The 22729-nt window shown below is 42.8% G+C and overlaps 2 protein-coding genes across 2 annotated transcripts; both read left to right on the top strand.

Annotated features, from left to right (window-relative positions):
* Nucleotides 1-470: 470 nt before the first annotated feature.
* Nucleotides 471-2872, top strand: ndufc1 (NADH:ubiquinone oxidoreductase subunit C1). The gene is made up of 4 exons (XM_018737876.2): nt 471-602; nt 1938-2041; nt 2321-2393; nt 2584-2872. The coding sequence occupies exons 1-3, from the start codon at nt 557-559 to the stop codon at nt 2378-2380; spliced, it is 210 nt and encodes a 69-aa protein (XP_018593392.1). The 5' UTR covers nt 471-556; the 3' UTR covers nt 2381-2393; nt 2584-2872.
* Nucleotides 2873-9820: 6948 nt separating this feature from the next.
* On the top strand, nt 9821-15214 carry LOC108925692 (protein MGARP-like). The gene is made up of 3 exons (XM_018737851.2): nt 9821-9907; nt 11061-11166; nt 14769-15214. The coding sequence occupies exons 1-3, from the start codon at nt 9821-9823 to the stop codon at nt 15212-15214; spliced, it is 639 nt and encodes a 212-aa protein (XP_018593367.1).
* The last annotated feature ends 7515 nt before the right edge of the window (nt 15215-22729 follow it).

The raw sequence follows: 22729 nt of genomic DNA on the forward strand, positions 1-22729 counted from the left end.
TGATACAGCTGGGCAATTTCACTGGAGCAATTTCGAGTACCTTGTTCAAAGGTGCTACAGCTGGAGGTGAGAATCAAACCTGCGACCTTTGGGTCCAAAGGCAACAGCAGCAAATAAGCAGCTCTTATTCTTTACATACTTCTTTAAGAATAATCAAACACTAAATTTGTTTTAAAATTATCATATTACATTGCTTAAATTCTTTCCACAAAATGAAAAATAACATTGTGTAAACATGAAAGATGTTAATCATACAGTACTTTAAGATGTGAAATTTTAACTTAAGGCTGCATACAGTGGACCGATTCCTTCATACAGAGAGATTAAAAAATCCAAAAAGTTATGTAATTTATTATGCAACCGCGGCAACAATCCGAATTGATCTTTGGTTCAACACGGCTTAAAATAATCCTTCCCCTAATTTATGGCAATCAGTTGCTCTGCGATCCTTTCTTAATGACTGCCCATCTCTGTTGAGCCGAGCCAGTCTGATTAATCGAGAGCTGATTCTTGCGGAGTGGGTACTAGTAGACGTAAAAACATCAAGTTTGAAACCATGTCTTTAAACCGGGTACTGCTGCAGTCGGCGACTGTTAGCAAGGGTGAGTAGAGCAGAAATATAATAATAAATACATGCTCTTTCAAAGCTACTTGAAGCTTTTGTATTTTTTCAATTAAATGAGGCTTTATTATTTGCACGGTACACCCGCAACACGCACTGCGCGCAGGCCGCCGCCGGCTGTCTCTCTCTGACCTTCGTCTTTTTCAGCACCTTCACCTTAGTTTCACTGCAGAATGATTCAGGTCTTTTCCAAATTTTCCGCATAATAGACAAGACATTGCAAAGTACTAAAAAATGGAATCGCTGACTGTTCATATTGGCCTGGCTAATACCTTCAAGTTAAGCTTTGTGATCATCTGTTATTCATAAATCACGAGTTCTGTAATGAAATCCCAGTTTGTTCAAACGCTTTAACAATTACTAAATGTTAATTTTAGGCTCTGCCTTATGTCTCTGTGTCAAGCTTTGTTATCACATGTTTTCCCGCCCCCCCCCCCGGGAGACCAGACTTTGCTTTCTGGGAATAAACACTTGTTAATAAGTAAATTACCACCCGCGTTATTGTTTTAGGCGGGAAACCTGTTAAATGTAAATAGTTGCATTATGGGGAAAAATGTGAAATGTGGGTGTGCAACCGTGGGTGTACTTCTGGAGGAAATGATGGGGTGACCGTGCTTGCCTGTGGTTTGGAGGAGAGTCTAGGGGCTTTAAGCAGGCTGGGAAGGCTGGCTGTAGGCCTAGGTTTTGAAGGAAACAAGGTCCTTGGATCAAGAGCATTGTTTCTCTGGTGCTGGTGTTCAGATAAACCGCTTGAGATGAACGCTGTCTCTGCGTTCTCTTTCACCCCATCTAAACCCATGACATTGCGGGCCATGGTATCATGGTTATGTCGAAACAAAATTATGCTTTGTGTGATTATATATATTTGATAGGCTAAACCCAGTTCTGTGACACAAAAAAAACATGTACAACCTGTGGTGTTATTGCCCACCTCTTATCCATTTTGATTTACCACACTGAAAAAGCAGACTCGTTTTAGCTAAATAGAATATAAGCCTATAAAAAGTTTTCCCATACACTTATTCTCCCCTCTTTATTTCACACACACTTCCTGAACCGCTTGTCCCATATGGGGTTGCGGAGAACCGGAGCCTAACCCGGCAACTCAGGAGGGGGAGGGGACACACCCAGGACGGGACACCAGTCCATCATAAGGCACCCGAAGCGGGACTCGAACCACAGACCTGCTGGAGAACAGGACCCGGCCCAACCCACTGTGCCACCGCGCCCCCATTCTGTTTATTTCAATTATATTTTAAATTGAAACTTGGAATTAACGTGATGGGAATATGTATTTTCTTTTTTGTTCCCCCAGGCATTACCCGCTGTTTTTTTACTGCAAGAAAACCAGATAACACCAATCCAAACTGGCTTCGTGTGGGCTTGGCATTTGGAAGTACAGCTGCCATCTGGGCACTGGTAATGTCAAACTAATCAAGTGTAATAAATTGATCCTTAAAGTAAGAAATAAGTTGTCATGTGCTGTGAAAATCACTCAATTCACCTAAACAATTAATATATGAATTTTAAAAAAATTACAGTAAAAACATTGTATTGCTCTTTGTAATAGTACCTAACGGTAGCTGATCTTTTGCATAAGGTTGTTTGTACAGCAGAACTTTTTTCCTGTTTTTTTCAGTTTGCAAACAAAGTCAAGATACAGTACTGTGTGAATGCCATTCTTTCTCTCTTTTGTAGCTTTTCAAACAGCACAGCGATGATGTGTCTGAGTACAAGAGAAGGAATGGACTTGAATGAATAACTGGCCTCTGTGAGTATTGTTTCCGTATGTTTTTCTGCTTCCCTTAAAAGTAGATCATATTCTGTTGTAAAATGTTAATGATTCTGTACATAGTAGTTGCTTGGCAGTAACAGAAAATGTATTCAGATATGATCATTTTTATGTTCTTTATAAAAATAAAATTTTCTATTAACCCTTTTTCAACTCCTTATTTTTGCAGGACCAAGACTCGTTAACATCAGAACACTGGGAGTGTTGTGACCATGTTTTCCAGCAATATTTGATTATAGTAGTCCACTGTATATTTAATGGTATAATGAAAAGTCCAGGATATTATGTCCAACATTTGTTTATTAAACAAACTTGTAAATACATTGACTACTTGGTTCTGTAGTTTTGTATCTTTGTGGAATATCATGGAAAGTGTACGAAAGAAGTGCACTAATCAGTTAATTCTGATTTCAGTTTTTTTTAACATTTATTTGGTGAATAAACTTGGCAAGTATGGCAGCCCAATCAGATGGTCAAAGTATTGTTGCCAGTATGAGGTCTTATTTTTCAATAAACTTAACAGTATTCGGTATAGTTCAAATTTTGGTAGTACTAGTGTAAATACAGAAACCTAAGAGTAAACTGACTTTTTTTTTTTTGACTTATGTGCTGCACAAAAAAATTGTACTTTTTATGGTAAATGTGTTTAATTGCTTGCACTATGAGTGCAGTGGTACACTAGATGAAGTCACATGTAAGGGGGGTGGGCGGTAGCGTAGTGGGTTTGACCGAGTCCTGCTTTTTGATGGGTCTGGGGTTCGAGTCCCACTGGGGGTGCCCTGCAACAGACTGGTGTCCCGCCCTGGGTGTGCCCCCTCCAGCCTCACGCCCTGTGTTGCCAGGTTAGGCGTGTGTGTGTGTGTGTGTGTGTGTGTGTGTGAGAGAAGTCACTGTGGGTTTTGATTTCAGTTCAGTATGTGCAGGTTTTGTATGTTTTCCCTGTGTTTTTATGGGTGTTTACTAGTTGCTCCATTTTCCTCCCATAGTTCAAAAGAAGTGTTTCAGGTGAATTTGTCTAAATTACCCTTAGTGTGTGTGTGTCTTTTGTTAGTGAGTGTGTGTTCATTGCTTGGCTCTATAAATAGAAAGGTTGTAGGTAGTTTATTATATTTAGCACTGTAAGTTGCCTTGGCCAAAGGGCATCACCTAAATAATAGCTAAGAATGAATGTATGCTGCTTTGGAGAAAAGCTAAATAAATGCATGGTTCTGGTTTTAAAAAAGGTTAAGAAGTGAACACCATTTTCACTTTTAATTAACATGCTTAGCCAGATACACTCACTGGCCATTTTATTAGGCACCACCGTTCAACTGCTCATGAATGCAAATATCTAATCAGCCAATCACATGGCAGCATCGCAATGCATTTAGGCATGTACACGTGGTCAAGACGATCTGCAGAAGTTCAAACTGAGCATCAGAATGGGGAAGAAAGATGATTTAATTGACTTTGAATGTGGCATGATTGATCGTGCCAGACAGGCTGGTCTGAGTATTTTAGAAACTCCTGATATACTGGGATTTTCATGCAGAACCATCTCTAGAGTTTATGTAGAATGGTCAGAAAAAGAGAAAATATCCAGTGAGTGGAAGTTGTGTGGGTGAAAATGCCTTGTTGATGCCAGAGGTCAGAGGAGAATGGCCAGCTTGGTTAGAGCTGATAGAAAGGCAACAGTAACCACTCGTTACACCTGAGGTGTGCAGAAGAGCATCTCTGAAGGCACAACATGTCGAACCTTGAAGCAGATGGGCTACAACAGCAGAAGACCACACCGGGTGCCGCTCCTGTCAGCTGAGAACAGGAAACTGAGGCTACAATTCACAGGGGATCACCAAAATTGGACAATAGAAGATTAGAAAAATGTTGCCTGGTCTGGTGAGTCTCGATTTCTGCTGAGACATTCAGATGGTAGGGTCAGAATTTGGTGTAAACAACATGAAATCAAGGATCCATTCTGCCTTGTATCAATGGTTCATTGGTGGTGGTAGTGTAATGGTGTGGGGAAAAATTTTCTTGGCACATTTTGGGCTCCTATCTGAGTATTGTTGCTGACCTTGTCCATCTCTTTATGACCACAGTGTACCCATCTTCTGATGGCTACTTCCAGCAGGATAACGCGCCATGTCACAAAACTCAAATCATCTCAAACTGGTTTTTTGAACATGACAATGAGTTAACTATACTCAAATGGCCTCCACAGTCACCAGATCTCAATCCAATAGAGAACCTTTGGGATGTGGTGGAACGGGAGATCCACATCATGGATGTGCAGCCGACAAATCTGCAGCAACTGCGTGAAGCTATCATGTCAGTATGGATCAAAATTCTGAGGAATGTTTCCAGCACCTTGTTGAATCTATGCCATGAGTAATTAAGGTGGTTCTGAAGGTAAAAGGGGGTCCAACCCGGTACTAGCAAGGTGTACCTAATAAAGTGGCCAGTGAGTGTAATTCTATGTTTACACGTAATGAAGTAATATTAAATAGCAATGAACAAATTTTTCTAAGTAGCTTTCGATAGCTCTCTATGGACTTCAACGTGACAAATCCAGTGACTGAGCATTACGAAACATTAATGATGAAGAGATGAATACAGGGGTGACTTTTTATTCTGACATCTGAGACAGCAGGTTGGGTAACATACTGTTAATTATGTTGACGTTACGCAGAATGATATTCTGTAGAAGAATCTGTGCACTCGTATTGATCTCTTAAGCTCACGTAAGGCGTAAATGTTCATGCACTATAACTTCAAGATCAGGCCCAGCTAAACCTTTAAGCAGCTACTCCTGTAATGTAACGTCTCGCTAAAAAAAAAAAAATCTAGGAAGGTGATCAGGAATCACGAATATTCAGATAAAGTTTTATGCAGCTACTCGTGTGATGAACATTGGTTCATATGGTGGAAAGAAAGTAACTAACCGTACTTAAGAATCATGCATCTTCACCTACGTCTCTTTCTCTCCTAATGTAATGCACACCTTGTATTTTCTCCGAGATGTACGTCGCTTTGGAGAAAAGCGTCTGCTAAATGAATAAATGTAAATATCACAGGCCCTTCCCAGTAGTGGTCGGAAGCGTGCAAGTTAATTTCCCACGTTAAAAAGCAAGTATCGTCCAAGAACGGCAACGCACCAAAACTAGTGAAAACGATCTAATGGGATGATGGTGTTTTGTCAGATGTGATGGAGGCCTGTCCTGTCTGAGCAGAAAGGTCACTCAAGCTTGTACCGCTCACAAGTACTTCACTAAGCTCGTTTTGACAACGGTGCCAACTTGGTTTTAAAGTCGAGTCAAATTTAGCAGAGCTCTTGGAGTCACAGCGCAATCGCTGAAACTTAAAACTACCTGTCTGCTCCGCGCTGCAGGTAGAGAAAGACGGCTCTGATCTCCTTAAAGACGCCAGAGGGAAAAGATTTTCCCTCTTCTTTTCCACGCTACTGTCACGCGACATAAAAATCGCTCTCCTTCGTGCACCTCCAGTGGAGTAATTCCAGATACGCGCAGAAAAGTGTCACACGTTCATAGGAAATACATTTTCCGAGATGCATGTATATCACTCTCACAATGTCCAAACAATTTATTGGCAAAAATGATTAATATTTTCAATGAGACTTTTCAATGTCTCGGGGCAGTTCAAGACGATGCAGACCTACATAAGGCCTGAACTGCCATCAGGGCGTGATGCAGGCAAGAGATGACGGTCAGAGCGCTTGTGGTAATCAGTGACACTTGTGAAGAGTTGTGTAACCACGTGTGCGTGTGCGTGTGTGCGTGTGCGTGTGTGCGTGTGCGTGTGTGTGTGTGTGTGGCTTCGGTCCGCAACCTTGACTGATGGAGGAGGGCTGGCGGGGGGCGGGGAACAGGAGCGTGTCCCGCAGCGCTGGGCACTCACTCACTGACTCTGCCCAAGCACACATCTCATCCTTCAGCTGTGGGACCAAGTCAACAGACATGTTTCTCTGCAGGGCCGCCTGGCACAAACTTAGGCCTCTGGCACAGAAGTCTGTCGGAGCGCTGCCTAAAAGCGGTAAGTAAAACAACGTATTGTTTGTTTATTTGTTTGTTTGCTTGTTTTCAGATGATGCTTCTGTCCAAGGTGGCTTACAGTCTCAGCATAAGTACGATTCACTGGTGCTTTTAAAGGTACAAATCTGTATTATTATGAGATTAAAAATGAAGAAGACACATTTTCTGCCAGCTGCCTGCAACGAGTGAAGTTTAGGCGCTGGAATAAATTTACTTTGCTTCTTTATATTATCTTGTACATTGACTCTGGTAGTTCATAGTATGATGGTGTGATACAAAAAACACAACTGAAAGGAATTTATATATCTTTTATCTATGTGAGGCTTTTACCTACGTAAGGATTTTTTGTTATTTTTTTATTTTACAAATACTTGAACAGTTTGACAAGACAAAAGATGTAGCCGAATGTTTAGAAAATAGCCAGCCTTTACTCAGCTTTTCACTTTCCCCAACAAGGAGGGGAACATGGTTATATAACAGTGGAGAACGTACTCTTGAACACATTCGAGATATTTCTTTCCGAAATGTTGCCTGCCCGTTTAATGTTGAAAAGGATGTCTGCATCTTTTTATTGTATTTTTGTTTTTTGATGATCTGAGTGAATGCTGGGCGACGCAATGAGGTCGGGGGCGAATGCAGAAAGCGAACTCAGACATTGTTTCTGATCATTACTCAGAGTAGATACAGTATATATTGTAATTTATTGATTTTTCTTTTTTCCAAAAAAGTAGGTCTGTAAATATATTAAACACATATTTTACATAAGTATATTCAGGATAAATAGATAGATCCTAGGGGGGCGTGGTGGCGCAGTGGGTTGGACCGGGTCCTGCTCTCCAGTGGGTCTGGGGTTCGAGTCTTGTGACAGACTGGTGTCCTGTCCTGGGTGTGTCTCCTCCCCCTCCAGCCTTACGCCCTGTGTTGCCGGGTTAGGCTCCGGTTCCCCGCAACCCCGTATGGGAGAAGTGGTTCCGAAAATGTGTGTGTAGATAGAACCTAATATGAGCTATGTGTTATTTGGACTTTCACTGCAGCATATTTTTTCTGGTATTGATACAAGCTGATGACAGAGGGCTGGAAACTACTGACATAAAATAATACAAGGATTTAGAAATAAAACATTAGACTTATTTTGCAAACAATTTACTTTCCCTGTCTTTTAAAAAGCCATCCTTACACACCATAGGCTTTCTCACCCTCCAGGCACTTGTGTATGGCACACATTTTTAACTAATTACAAGCTCCTAATCAACGTGCTCCATTCATAGGCCTGTTTCTGAAACGTACGTGGTTTCTTCCAGAACCCCAGAAGAACAGGTTAAGCCTCCTAGAAAATGACAGAGCTCTGGTCCCCTTAAAACCCATCTGCTGAAGCTTAATCAATACGCCTGGCTCATGTACTTCTGGTCCTTTACACAAGGAGTTAGAGAGCACACTTGCAGCAATTGTTGGGGGAACTTTTTATCCTTCCTGTACCAAATGCATTTTACAGCATATGGTGTGAATTAGGGGGTGCGGTGGCGCCGTGGGTTGGACCACAGTCCTGCTCTCCGGTGGGTCTGGGGTTTGAGTCCCGCTTGGGGTGCCTTGTGACAGACTGGCGTCCCGTCCTGGGTGTGTCCCCTCCCCCTCCGGCCTTATGCCCTGTGTTACTGGGTTAGGCTCCGTGACCCTGTATGGGACAAGCGGTTCTGAAAATGTGTGTGTGATGTGAATTATTTATGTTGTCAAAAATGCATTTAAAAATTATTTTCTGTTAATAAAACTGAAGTGTGATACCTGGCACTTGCGAAGTGAGGAGCACAAGATTCACAACAGAGGAGCGTATAACCCATTAATGCATTTAAGCATTCATTAATAGTTAGAAATTAAGGTTAATGCCCCTGTACCCACCACAAGGTACCAGAGAACATTAACTTGGTCCAGAGTGGAATTTTACACCAGGCAATATTGGAGCGGAGTTAACTGCAGAGCCGTCTATAGCCGTGCCATTTTCCGTGCTTTAGCACGACACAGGAATTTTGGACGGTGTGCAGAAACCAACCGTGCAGAAGCAGATGAGCTTTGGCAGTTATATTTGTGGATGCCTAAATGCATTTCTCACAATCCACTAAACACCGGGAATCCTTTGGTGGACAAATCAGACGAGCCTTCCAGCGCTGCACTTCCCACCTCTCTTATGTCACTGATTTGGCTCTGTTGTTCTCAGCTTGTTTTCTTTGTTAGAAACGCTCAGGTGTTTGTAAAGGAGTTGGGGGACACGTTTTCATACATTTGGAGGCTTGTTCACCCTGTCGTAGATTTCGGTGGGAAAAAAATAAATAAGTAAAAATCAACCGGATATTGTGTTGCTTTGAGAAATATATTACAGTCTCATCCAGGAAATAACTGTGGTGGCCATGCAGGAACCACCAGGAATGTATGAGAAGTGGAAAGACAAAAAAATATCCTGATTTGCTGTCACATTCTGTCATAGGTAATACTCGGTAACAGAAATATATTAATAGCCACATAGTTATCTCCATAAATGATGATGTATTATGGTGTAATGTAGGCTTAAAAATTAAATCACAGCAGGACCATTTGTTCCTAGAAACAACTGGACATTTGAAAGTATTCAATTGGTCAGAAGGAGCAAAATTCACATATAAATGGAAACCTTATTGAATAGCACAGAAGGACTTTTAAAGCAGTGGTTAGAGCTGCTGCCTTTGGATCCAAAGGTTGCAGGTTTGAGCCCCACCTCTATCTGTAGTACTCCTGAGCAAGGTACTTACCCTAAAATTGTTCCAGTAATACTACCCAGCTGTATGAATGGGTAAATAGTTCTAAAATAGCTTAACATTCTAGGTTGCTTTTGAGAAAAGTGTCAGCTAAATGAGTAAAGGTAGATAAACTAATGTGTTCATTGGTTATAGTGCATTAAGCTATGACTGAGAAAGTAATCAAAATGCAGTTCACTGGGAAACCCTGCTGATTGTAAAATTAAATTTTACAGTAGAGATTTCAGGCAATATCTGCCTGTATTCTTTATTAGATATTATAAAGCAGGTGTTTATTTGAGGGGGGGGGGGGGGGGGGGGTGTGTGGTGGTGCAGTGGGTTTGGCCAGGGCCTCCTCTCAGGTGGGTCTGGGGTTTGAGTCCCGCTGGGGGTGCCTTGTGACGGACTGGTGTCCCATGCTGGGTGTGTCCCCTCCCCCTCCAGCCTTGTGCCCTGTGTTGCTGGGTTAGGCTCTGGTTTGCCATGACTCTGCTTGGGACAAATGGCTTCAGACAGTATGTGTGTATTTGTTTAAATAATCAGCTAGAGTGTGTTTGTGTGCTGGGTTTAGAGCCATGACCTCTTTGTGCATCCCACAGCAGTTCCAGTGCGATCCATGGCCTACGGGCTCCCAGGCGTCTCTGGGCAGAATGTTGCCTATGCTATCCTCTGCGGTGGATCCCTCACTGCAGCCCTCGTCTACGTGAGTGCCGTATTTCTCATCATATGCGCAATTACTTTATTTCCCGTCATCCATGTGAGTGCTTTACTTCTCATAATCTATGTAAGTGCTTTATTCGCCATCATTATCAGTTGCTCGGTGACTGCATCTTCTTTTGATGAAATATTAAAATTGCGGGAAATTGGAAAAACTGGTGACAGAGGTGGTCAGTATTTCTACAAGCACACTCTGGAAACAGCCGCACAGACACATCTGTGTTTCCTGTATTTTACTGGAAAAACACTTGTGCGCTTTCAATCAATTCTGAGCGAGCCAAGCCCATCGATGAGCTCCGCCACGTGACATCAGCTCACGAAGGCTGATGTGAACATTTATTCAAGAGACACAGGAAAAGATGTTACACCCCGTGCATATTTTTCAACGGCTGCACACAAGGACCCAGTTCACTCACCACTCTAAAACCACAGAGAACAACACCCAGCATAGCCAACATACATCTTAACGCCCTAAAACCAAGACACTCAACTGACCTAACCCACCCACCAAACCGAAACTAATCCCACCAACAAAATCCAAACCAATAAACCAGATTTAACACACTAACAAATAACCAAATCGAGCCTAACCAACTAATACGAAACACCAAGCCACACCCACCAACAAAACACCTAAATCAAGCCTAACCCAACAAACCACACCCAGCAAATCCAAACCTACAGGCCACGGCACAACTACCAACAGAAACCAACCAAGCCTACTCCCACCAACACAAAAACTAACCAACAAACCACACAGACCAGGTCTAACATGTCAGCTCAGAAGCATCCACCCATACCACCAGCAAAACCAAGCCAACAAAGCAAGCCCAACAACCAACCATCAAACCACACCCACCAACAAACACCAACCCAACAAACCACATCTGATCCACCACCAAACCAAAGCTAACCACCAAGACAAAAAACACCATCAGCCAACCCCAACAAAGCCAAATCAACAGACCAAGCCTAACCAACATCAGCATCAACCAAACCAACGAACCACACCAGCCGGGCACCAACATGAGTATTTCATTGAGGTTATCAAATGGGCAAATGGGTTATCAAATGGGATGTACTCTGCTGTTCTATCTTTCGAAAGTAGAGATCTGACTTTTCCCCCATTCCTCTTTCAGGCGTACAAGACTATGATATCTGACGGTGAAAGGTTTACTGACAGGTTGGCTGAGATGAACGCCAGGCCGAAAGACCCGTGGGAACCCAAACCATGGCCGGCTACGGGTAACTGCCTCTCATTTTTCACTCATTATATTTTACATGTCTGCTGCTAAGTGAAAACAACACTTGTGGCATCCTTTCTGTCTTTAAGTTGAATTCCACTCTTCTGGAAGAGACACGTTAAAGCTAGCTCTCGTAGCTGGGCCGCCAAGTGCAAGTTGAACCGAGTAACGGCTCGTAGGTGTATGAGGATCTATTGAAAACCAGGCAGATGGAATTAATCGAATGAATTCATGTGAACTGCGCAAGTCACTCTTGTTTTTGGACTGCTACTGCGTGAACTAGCGAGACACCGCAGCGCACAGCTGAGTCTCTTTCGTAAAGAGGTCTTGAGAAAAAAACAGCACAAATCTGTTTTCAGGCAATGCATTTTAAAAATACATTGAATTCACCTGTCACTTTAATATTGTGTTTGTACACCTATTCTGAATACCAGACACACACACACACACACACACACACACACACACACACACACAGTCTACAACTGCTTGTCCCAAGTGAGGGTCACAGTGAACCAGAGCCTAACCTTGCAACACAGGGCCCAAGGCTGGAGGGGGGGACACACACTCAGGACAGGACGCCAGTCTATCACAAGGCACCCCAAGCAGGGCTCGAACCCCAGACCCGCCAGATAGCAGGACCCAGTCAGGCCCACTGCACCACTGTACCCCCCATACCAGATACAGAAGAAAGAAATTATTCATTTAACTCATTCATGGTACTTGTGTGTTTTTTTATGTTATATTGACTTATTTACACAAGACCTTAGTGGCCACTGCATCACCAGTGAGATTTACCTTTGTCCTCTGTCAAGGAAGCATCACTGAATTGTTGTTGGCGTCACTTTCACCCTTCCTTCGTGCCTGATGTGATTTGGCCTTAAGGAGAGTCGCGGCTTGTCATTAATTGCATGTGACGCTCGTCCTTTCAGACAAGCTAAAACCGGCATGACTGCACCGACATCCTGCCTTCCTTAGATCCTCCCTGCTGCGTCTCAGCAGCCTGGCTTTTTTCCACACCACTTTCTCGGTGCTGCTTGTCCTGTAGCTGCATGTCACGCATGGGGCTATAAATTGCATGGGCTGAGACCTGTCTGCAGTCAAGCCAGCAGTGGTTGGCAATGATTTTCCCAAGATGCAATGTGTTCACGGGGCAGGGAAACGGAATGCATGTTGCACCTTATCACTGTGTTCCTACCTGAAGCATAACAGGTGACATTGCCCCCAGGACAATGAGTGTGTGTGTGTGTGTGTGTGTGTGTGTGGAAGCACTGTGAGAGGCTGGCATCCCATCCAGGTGTTTTCTGCCTCTGGACCTATGTGACTGTATGCTCCCCAAAGTTGTTTGAAGGTATAAGAGTAAATTAATTCACTTCAATGTCAACATGGCATGAATGGCATTAATTGTACATGTTTTAAGTGTTTCCAAGACTGGGATAAAGTGTTTTATGTTATGTGGAAAATGTATGATGCAGTATACAGTACTATGCAAAAGTTTTAAGCAGTTGGGGAAAAAGCTGTAAGGTGAGAATGTTTCCAAAAATAATTCTCTTAATTAGTAAACTTCCTACAAATCTTAGTAACCATCCATTATCAACAGCTGCTTGGTGCAGTGGGATTGGCTGGGTCTGCTGTCTGGCGGGTCTGGGGTTCGAGTCCCACTTGGGGTGCCTTGCAATGGACTGGCATCCTGTCCGGGGTGTGTCCCCTCCCCCTTCAGCCTTATGCCCTGTGTTGCCAGGTTAAGCTCCAGTTTGCCACGACCCTGCTCGGGATAAGTGGTTTCTGTGTGTACTTTCTTTTTTTAACAACATACAAATCCCTTACTGTAATAGTGCAAATTTTTACAAAATGAATGCCTGTAAATATAAAATATGCTCTTTTCCATTGACACTAATGCAGAAAACATTAAATAACCATCTAAAACAAATATTTTTGTAAAACATCTAAGTGCCTAAAACTTTTGCACAGTACTGTATGTGGTGAATTTTTGCTGTTCACAGATTTATTTCCGTGCTATTTTTTTCCAGGTGCAGAAGGTGGTGTGTCCACTTTCAGCTTAAAACTCAAACATTATTTTTTTGTTTTTCAAATTCAGCCGCTTTTTCACCATACGCCTCCCTTCACCTCTGTTCAACTTTTAACATAACTTCTCCTTTTCTTCACTTTATATCTGGAGGCAGCTTTTTTAAATCAGTGAACTTTGTCTGGCATTTATCTGCTAATTCTCTCTCACTTGAACCCTTTCCGAAGTAGAGCCCTAAGGTCAGGTCACTCCAGGCAAGTATAAGGTTGATAGTTTGGGTAGAAATTTTTCCTGCTTTAGTAAGCGCAATATTGCTGACTGTAACACTGACTGACATTTCACTTTTACACTGTCATTCGCTTCCATTAATCACTTGTCCAATTCAGGGTCGGGCTGGTCCGGACCCTATCCTGGAAGCACGGGTCGTAAGACTAGATAGAGCACAATCTAAATGGAACACCAGTTCAACACGAGGACACCTTCACTCGCACAGTCACGCACTGAAGCCAATTTATATCCTCTGCTTCACCGGAAACACATCTTTGTTGTGAGAGGAAACCAGAGCACCCAGAGGAAAACCACATGAACAGGGGCAGAACATGTAAACCCACATAGACCGAGCTGTATACAAACCGACGCCCGAACAGCCCATTCACCATGAGGCAGCAGTGCTACCGTGCCATCCATTTTAGTTTTACCATGTTTATTTTTTGAAGAACACAGAGTTAGTAAAGTAAAACTGGCATTTAATGTGGAACAAGACTGTGTTTAATCCTGATGTTTGTTTCAAGGTACGTGAAGGGATTGCAAGGCCTAGTTACTAAAAGCTGGGACTGCACACTTCTCTCTTCACCCGCTGTTTACATACTCCTGGCGTTTTGTTCTCTCAAGGTCTCTGAGTACCTCCCTAAAGTTTGTCTATATCTGTTAACTTTTGCCTATAAAAACTTTAATATTTGGCAAACCGCCTAAAAAAAACTTGAGATTTCAGTTGCGTCAGTAAGCTGCCGTTCAGCCTCATCGCGTCAGGCAGCAGTTTTGTTTTCAGTCCTTTGTGCTATAAATACATAGGATATATGACAGCTATAAAAATGTTTGGGTTAACAGCTGGGAAAGGGTAATACTCTGTGCTTGTGTAGCTTCTTTGGAGACACACACACACTGTCTGAAACTGCTTGTCCCATGTGGGGTGGCGGCGAACCGGAGCCTAACCCGGCAACGCAGGGCATAAGGCTGGGGGGGAGGGGAAGCACCCAGGATGGGACGCCAGTCCGTTGCAGGGCACCCCAAGCGGGACTCGAACCGCAGACCCACCAGAGAACGGGACCCGACCAAACCCTCTGCGCCCCCCTGCTTCTTTGAAAATCTTTTCTTAAAACCTTCCAACACTTTATTTCTTCGGGACTAATGGGCTAGTTCACAGGGTAGCAATGCGTAGTGACGCATGCAGGTACCACGCCACCTTCCTGCCTCACGATGCGCTACAGTGACTTTTTTGCTGAGTAATCGCTTTACCTGGGAGCTGCACCTACAGGGGGAGCTGTTGCTTTATTGGTTTTAATTGGTTACCTTTACAGAAAATGCCCATTCCCTGCCCGTCGCCGAAGAGGCAACCGAAGCTAATGAAGAGACCTCTGTGCTCGCACACACCGAGAGCTTATCGACCGCGGCTGATGTGGCGGAGACGGCTGGGTCTTATGTTACCACGGTAGCCGAGACCGAGAGCACAGAGGTCAGCGCTGTTGCTGAAGTGGCCGAGGCGGAGTCTCCAGGTGTGGCGCCAGAGACTGGGATGCTGTTGGCATCAGAGGTGGCCACAGAGGCCTTGACAGAAGCGGTGTCGGAGGTGGCGGCCGAGGTTGTACTGGCCACGGCCGCGGAGGAGCCGTCGGCGGCCGAAGCGGCTGCTGACCCCATCGAGAACAACGGTACGACTCCAACGCAGGAAGCGGAGCTCCCCTTGGTGGAGGTCGCCCCAGAGGAGGCTTCTAGAGCAGATACTCCCGTTGATGTGGAGGCCTGAGGGTCTCACCTGTCAAAAAAGAACCAAAAACACACCACCCAGCCCATAATACAACATTCTTCCATAAGGTGCAGTAGTTAAACAATTCATACACAATTCATATGGCTCATATATAATTCTTTGGTGTTTTGTCAATCATCCTTAAAGTTATTTCCTGTTTTATAAATAGAGAATTATAAGTAGACTACACTGCTAAATCAGCAAAAAGCTGAATATATACACACACACACATACATTTTCTGAACCGCTTGTCCCATTCGGGGTCGCGGCGAACCGGAGCCTACCCGGCAACACAGGGCGTAAGGCCGGAGGGGGAGGGGACACACCCAGGATGGGACGCCAGTCCGCCGCAAGGCACCCCAAGCAGGACTCGAACCCCAGAGAGCAGGACCCGGTCCAACCCACTGCGCCACCGCGCCCTCCAAGCTGAATATTTAGTTAAAAAAAATTATACCAGTTTTGTTTCTGGATATTAAAAAGTACATCCATACGCCCATAGAATTGATACCATCTTCCCCAAAAGGCTGAAGTTTCTCGTGACTTTAGAATCTAATACCCCATTAAATGTGCTTACACCTCATTTTGAAGAAAATGGGAAAAATTACCCTTTTCTTCATGTCACTGTATAAATGTATATGTAAGTACCGTATACACCAAACAGCCGGCAGAACTGTACTCTTTCAGCCGCTGCACCTTATGGTGAAATGTGTCCAAGTTCCGCTAAAACCCTGTGTACCTCTTTCCTTCGCTGCTCAGCCCTCTCCTGAAGTTTACAGACCCGAGTATGTCTTCTACCTTCATGCGGTACTTGCTAGCCGTGAACATTCACCTGCCTTTATGATCTGTGCACGCTAAAACCTTAGAGTTCAGCTGTTCCGCTGGATATTTTTAGTACTGGTGGAGGCACTACCTGGCTCAGACAGGTAATAAGATTATGAAATGTATTCTGCCTTAAGCATCTTTACTGCCACCATCACTTCTTTCTTTGAGGTTTGTTGAGGCGCCTTGTGACCCTGCCTTATATTTAATTGATTGGATGCGGTTGTAATGTGCCTTTGTGTCTTTACCTCATGTAATGAGACGATCAGCATTAAACTCCACAGCACATGTCCTTTTTTTTGTATTTGCGATGCATCGTTGACTTGCCGAAACACTAGTACAAAGCTGCTGCAGATTTTTGGTTGAAAATGGACATGCCCATTCAATGAACGAGAAAACCTTTGAGTACAAACAAACATGTTGTGTTAATATATCTGAATCCATGGCCACGGACCGGCTCTGCTTTCCGCTCCTCTGTCGTTTTACTCTGACTGGGCATTTGATTAGATATGGACCTATATAGCTTTTAAAAATAATGTTTCAATCATTCTAAATTTTTTCAGTGACGTGTATGTAAAACTGTTCTGGTCTTGTAAAGCATAAACAGTTTCCTTTCTTTACCCTTTCTCCTTTCCCATGTGTTTCATGTGATTTTGCTGCTTCCTACCATGTTGTTTACCACTAGCCTCCTGCCTAAACACCTTGTCTGCATATCAACTTTCACTGTTGTTTTTGCAGTCAACCATTTATTATTTATTTTTCTAACTTATGGCTTTATCCAACAAAAAGAAGAACACAGTGAGAACACATTGAGATACTGACAGTTGACCACAAATACTAACCAGCAAACTCAGGTCTGGATGTTTCTCTGGAATTCAGAAAAAAACTTTTGAGAAACCCAACAAGACAGGCAAAGTTTTCTGTGCTGCAGGACAGGGAACAGCAGCAGGTATCCTATGTCCCATGACTTAAGATGAATATAATATGAAAATTAAATTGTTCTCTGTCGTTTCATTCCATATTTATCAAATATTGCTGTGTAGTTTCATGAGTGTCCCAGAAGCAGGTTTGGATGCTATCCTCAATCACAGATTAACATGATTTACAGCCTTAGTCCCCTTCCCTCCACGAAGTTCCTCCCTGTATTTTCCTCAAATTGGTACCAGGCATGTTTTAGATGTTATTGTCTTTTTGAAGTTGCTTTCATATGCTTGTCATAGCTAAACATGTGAACTACTCAGAGCTCCTCTCCTTGTGTTAATGAAACCGTTATATAACAGCTCTCATATGTAAAGAATCTGACTCAAACTTAAACAGCAGCACTCATTTCATTTTAGCTTTCATGTATGTAAAGAATAACTCGTTTCTGTGTTCATCATCAAGATCATGATCAAATGATCACGAATTTTGAAAAGAGCAGCAAGTCTGCAACATGAGCAGAAATATGTAGTTAATTATATTACTTTGAGTAAGAAATCTCTTAATTTAAACATCTTAATACCAAACCTTAAACCACCTCAAGTCACAGGGAAAGGATTTGTCTTGAACAAGGTTGAAACTGCAATTATTTGGTTAGGTAGCAAAGCAATGGAGCTTTTGTAAGAAAAATGACAAGCAAACTGCAGAAATTGTTGAATCCTGGGTCCTTCTGTTTCAGTGGTGAAGTCTGACTTGTCGAGTGCCATGAAAATAATAGCAGGTTCAACGGTGGAGATAGCGGCTGCCTCTGTCGGGGAGAGCGGGCTGGTGTCATCTGTCAATGTGCTGGAGGACAAGTCACGAAGTGTGAACCTCCCAAAGCCAGTTACCTCGGGGGACTCTGAAGACATGGGCACTGTGCCCCCAGAGGAAATTGATGGCACGGTGCTATACGCAAAGCCGTTGGCAGACTTAAAACGTGAAAACGAAGGAGGGTCAGCAAATCTGGGAGAAGAACAAGAGAAAGTTTCTGTGACAGAAGGGCTGGCAGTGAGAAGTGTGACAGATCACCAAGATGCAGAAGATGCTGTTCTAAAGACCGAACTGCCATGGCAGGGGGTGGGCTCTAGGGTGGATGAAGCCACTTTGGGGACAGATAGACCGGAGAATGACATACTGCAAGAAGCGCCCAATGAGCCTGTGGAGAATCCAGCTACCATCATAGAGGAGAATATCGTTGAACTGGAAGGGGAATTTCATATGGGCTCGGAAATGGAAAAACAGGAGGTGGCAGAACCTCATGGCTGGGAAGAGGACCTGGAGATCAAAGCAATAATGCTGGCAGGAGGAACCACGGAGGGGGAGCTTGAAGCATCAGCAGAACAATCAGCAATGGCTGCAATGGAAGGAGGAGAACTGTCACCGATGCAGACTCCAGCGGAGGGAACACCGCAGCCTGCTGAGATACAGGAAGACAGAGGAGAGGAATCAGGGGGAGACAAAGCCTTCTCCACTACAGACAATAGTAACCCGGACTTGACACACAAACACTGTTAAACTTCATTACATGGAAGATTAGGGCTCCAGTGACTGGTGTAAAACTTTAATTAGAAATAAGGAAATAATGCAGTAATACTGTATCATATTTGTGTGCTCATTCTTTAATTTGATTGCTGCACAACTGTACTATTAGTGAAAATAAACAATTAACCTGAACACATACTGTACTATCGGTGACAATAACATCAGTTTCAGTGGTTTCTGGCTACTTTGAGGAAAGTCATATGTTTAGTGATGTTTGTCCTTTAGAATATATGTCATAATTACAAACAATCTGTAGAGCTTTTAGTTTCAGATGACACAAATGTTTTCAAGTGTTCATATGCATCAGCTTTGTGATACTAAAATGAGTTTGATTGGGTTCAGTGCATGGAATTCTCCAGGAACAATGATCAAATACAATGATCATTGATTTATCAGTTAACTGTGCAGCCTACAATCCGGACAATACTGTAAACACACAAATGTTGATTTATGATTAGAATATGGGCAGCACATCAGCTGGTAAAAGTGGTTTATCTTTACTTCCATCTACAGGCAAAAAGCCTGATAAGGTCATACAAGGTGATCTACAGTAGTAGGAAATAGAACATAACATCATTGTCCACAGAGATAATCATTAAATCACTCTTTATTATTTTACACTTACATTTATTAATTTAGCTAATGCTGTTCTCCAAAGCAACTTACAATGTTAAGGTTACAATTATTTACTCATTTATACAGCTTGGTAATTTTTACCAGAACAATTCAGGGTAAGTACCTTGCTCAAGGGTACTACAGCCAGAGGTGAGGCTCAAACCTGCAACCTTTGGGTTCAAAGGCAGTTACTCTAACCACTGCTACCAGCTGTCCTACATTTTAACACATATTAGTCCACTTTTACACCCAGGTGTTTCACTCAAGTAACTCAGACAAAAACATTAGCTGAAGTTACTACACTCGGGGCTTTCCAGGGACCTGAATCAACAACCTTCATCTTAAAAGCCTGTATGTTACACACCTTCTTTCATTCACTCCTTAGTTGTTACATAAATACAAGTCTCATTTATCTTTCCATAGAACACAGAAGAAAATAAATTGGGAAGCTATTCAGTATTTTCAGGAACTCAGATTTTATTGCCCGATAGCCTTCCGTGTTAGCGTGGTGAATTTCTACATTTACATCTATTATGAAATGTTGATTTCTGAATGTTATTAAACATTTCCCCAGCATTCCATTTTTCTCTTGTTTCCTGCAGTGAGTGAAAAGAGCTCCTTGATGAGGAAAATACTGCTGTAAGAAGTAATGTGCCTTCTGGACATTCTGCCTTGGGCTCAACCACTACTTATGCTTGTTATGATGACCGCTTTATGGATTCCCTGCTTCTATGGCCTGAATCTAAACGAAGCACATGAGGAATTCTCCAGTGAAGAAATTTATATTGTGGCAGAATATGTGTCTAGCCACTAAATTATTTTTACATGAAATTAGAGCACTTTTACAATCCACACACACACACACAGAAATCTGAAATATATAACACTTCTTGTAGAAAAAAAATATTTTGCTTAAAAACACATCACACACTCACACATCAGGAAGGTTACACTTGTGTTTTCACATGACTGCATGAATGTTTTATTAGATCAGTCAGTCAGAACAGGTCAGCAATTCGAAGCTCTCACCCTTGTTCAACGTTGTATTTCTCACGTGCTACACTGTAATTTGGATTGTTTTGAGCAGCAGAATATCAATACTTAGAAGTGTGCTGGAGAAAATTCAGGAAGCATAATCTGCATATTTCCAACAGGAATACGAAGAGGAATTGTATTGTTCACATTACACGTTTTCTCCATAATAACTCAGCATCACTGACCTGTGAAGGTCACATTTTCGTACATATGGTACTCTTTTCAGCTCTTCGTGACAGTTGCTGTCCCCCATGAATACAGGTATTTTTGAAAACTATTGGACATAATAAAAGTTATAATTAGCGATATGTACAATGCATTAATTATGAGACCCTGCATGATATACATAGTCAGAAAGCCAATACAGGCAGTCCCTAGGTTACGAACGTCCGATTTACATACAACCTGTAGTTACGAACCACCCCGTTGCTGACCAGAAACTTCTTGTTACCATTAAGTAACAATCAAATGAAAACTTCATAATTAAGCCTATTATTTGTAATTAATTATTTATTATTTATATGCCAAAATGAGACACCCCTGGGTGATTGCCTAAAATTGCTTAATTCCGAAACCTTAACCTGAATGCTAACCCCAACCCCACTCCTAACTCTGCCCCTAATTCCAACCTTAACCCTAACTCCACTCCTAACCCCAACCCTAATCACAACCCTTGTCCTAACCCCATCTCCAATCCTATCCCCAAACCTCAACCCTAACCTATCCCTAAAATAACCCTAACCTAAACATAACCTAACGCCAACTTATCCCTAATGCAACCCTAACCTAACTGTAATGTAACCCTAACCCTAAAATAACCTAACCCAACTCTAACCTAACCTAACTCTAATCTAATCCTAACCCTAACCTAACCCTACTCCTAACTCTAACCCTAACACAAACCCTAACCCTATCCCCAACTGTAACCCTAACCGGAAGCCTAGCTCTAGCTCTAACCCTAGCCCTATCCTAACCCTAACCCTAGACCATAGATGATTCATATACTCTCAGTTTAAAAAATCTCCCATTCAAAGATTACCCCTGACTCTGAACACAAACCTTCCCTTGATACATAAACCCCAAACACATCACAGCACACACCACAAAAGTTTCAACCCCACCTGCAATTCCACACTAGACCCACAAAGAGGAGACATAACTCCAAAACAAATAAAAAAATCCTCTAACAACACATGGGAATCTCGGTCCACCTCTCTCCCACAACCGGACACCCCATACGCAAACACACACATACACAACGCTTTTATACACCTCCCAGCAACACTTCTTTTACCAGCATCACTCCATCACACACAAACACACTTAAAACAAAAGTGATTGGTTTCCACCTGGAGAACACGGTGTTGCCAGAGCAACTGAAATACCATTGTGTGTACAAAGCCCATAATTTTCCTCAATCTAACCCTAACACTAATTCTAACCTAAACCAAAATCCTAACCCCAGCCCTAACCACAACCATCACCCCAACCCTATCCGAAACCCCATCCCCAACCCTAAACACAATCCTCACCCCAACCTAACTCAAAATCCAACCATAACACCAACCCTAACCCTAAGTGAAATCCTAACCCCATCTCCAACCCTAACCACAACCCTCACACCAACCCTAACCCCAAATCTAGCCGTAACCCCAACCCTAACTGCAACCCTCACCCCATCTCCAACCCAAACCCCAACCCTAACCACAACCACCACTCAAACCCTAACCCATTCTCAAACCCTAAGACCAACCGTAACTCTATCCCCATCCCTAACCCCATCTCTAACCCTTTCCCCAACCCTAACCCCACCCCCAACCACTGGGTCATGTACTGCAAGTTGCTTTGTAAATAAACTGTTTAACTCAATAAGAACTTATTCTGCTAGTAACATGATTTCCCATTCTTCTATGCAAATAGCGGTCAGTAAGATGCTAATTAGCACTGTTGCCAGTCTCACCATCTTATTTTTACCATGCAACCAACCTCCAAATACTATTAAATGGTACAATTGCTCGCTGTGAATGCAGTGCATGTATAATGAATTAAATAATTTTTTTTTCCCACTGAGAATAGGATCTCTAGTGAACATTTCCAAGTAAATCTGAACCGCTTGTTTAGCGTTGTGATGCAGTTTTACCAGTAGATGACGCTAAAACAATGTACTGCAGAGAGAGCCAAACAATAGATACAGTACGAATTGAAAACTAGTAATTAATGTACGTGTCTTCTTCGTTCTTTACATATGTTGCGATGTGTAAGTTGCCGTTTCAGGTGCACCGCACTGCTTGGGGTCGTTCACAGAATCTGTCTCGCACAAACAATATAGCGTATTTTAGTTAGAAATATTTTCGAAGAAATGACTCAGGTATTAATTATCGGCATACTAGTAACAAGCCTGGGCGTACATATAAATGCAACTATATACGAAACGTTCAATTTATTCAGCTGTGGTGAGACGAAACACCAGCGCGTCTGATTTCTGGTAAAGGGGCAGTTGCTGGGCGACGTGACGTCACGGGTCGCGTGCCACTCTGTGGTAGA

The sequence above is a fragment of the Scleropages formosus genome, chromosome 16, assembly GCF_900964775.1.
Source record: "Scleropages formosus chromosome 16, fSclFor1.1, whole genome shotgun sequence".
NCBI classification, from domain to species: Eukaryota; Metazoa; Chordata; class Actinopteri; order Osteoglossiformes; family Osteoglossidae; genus Scleropages; species Scleropages formosus.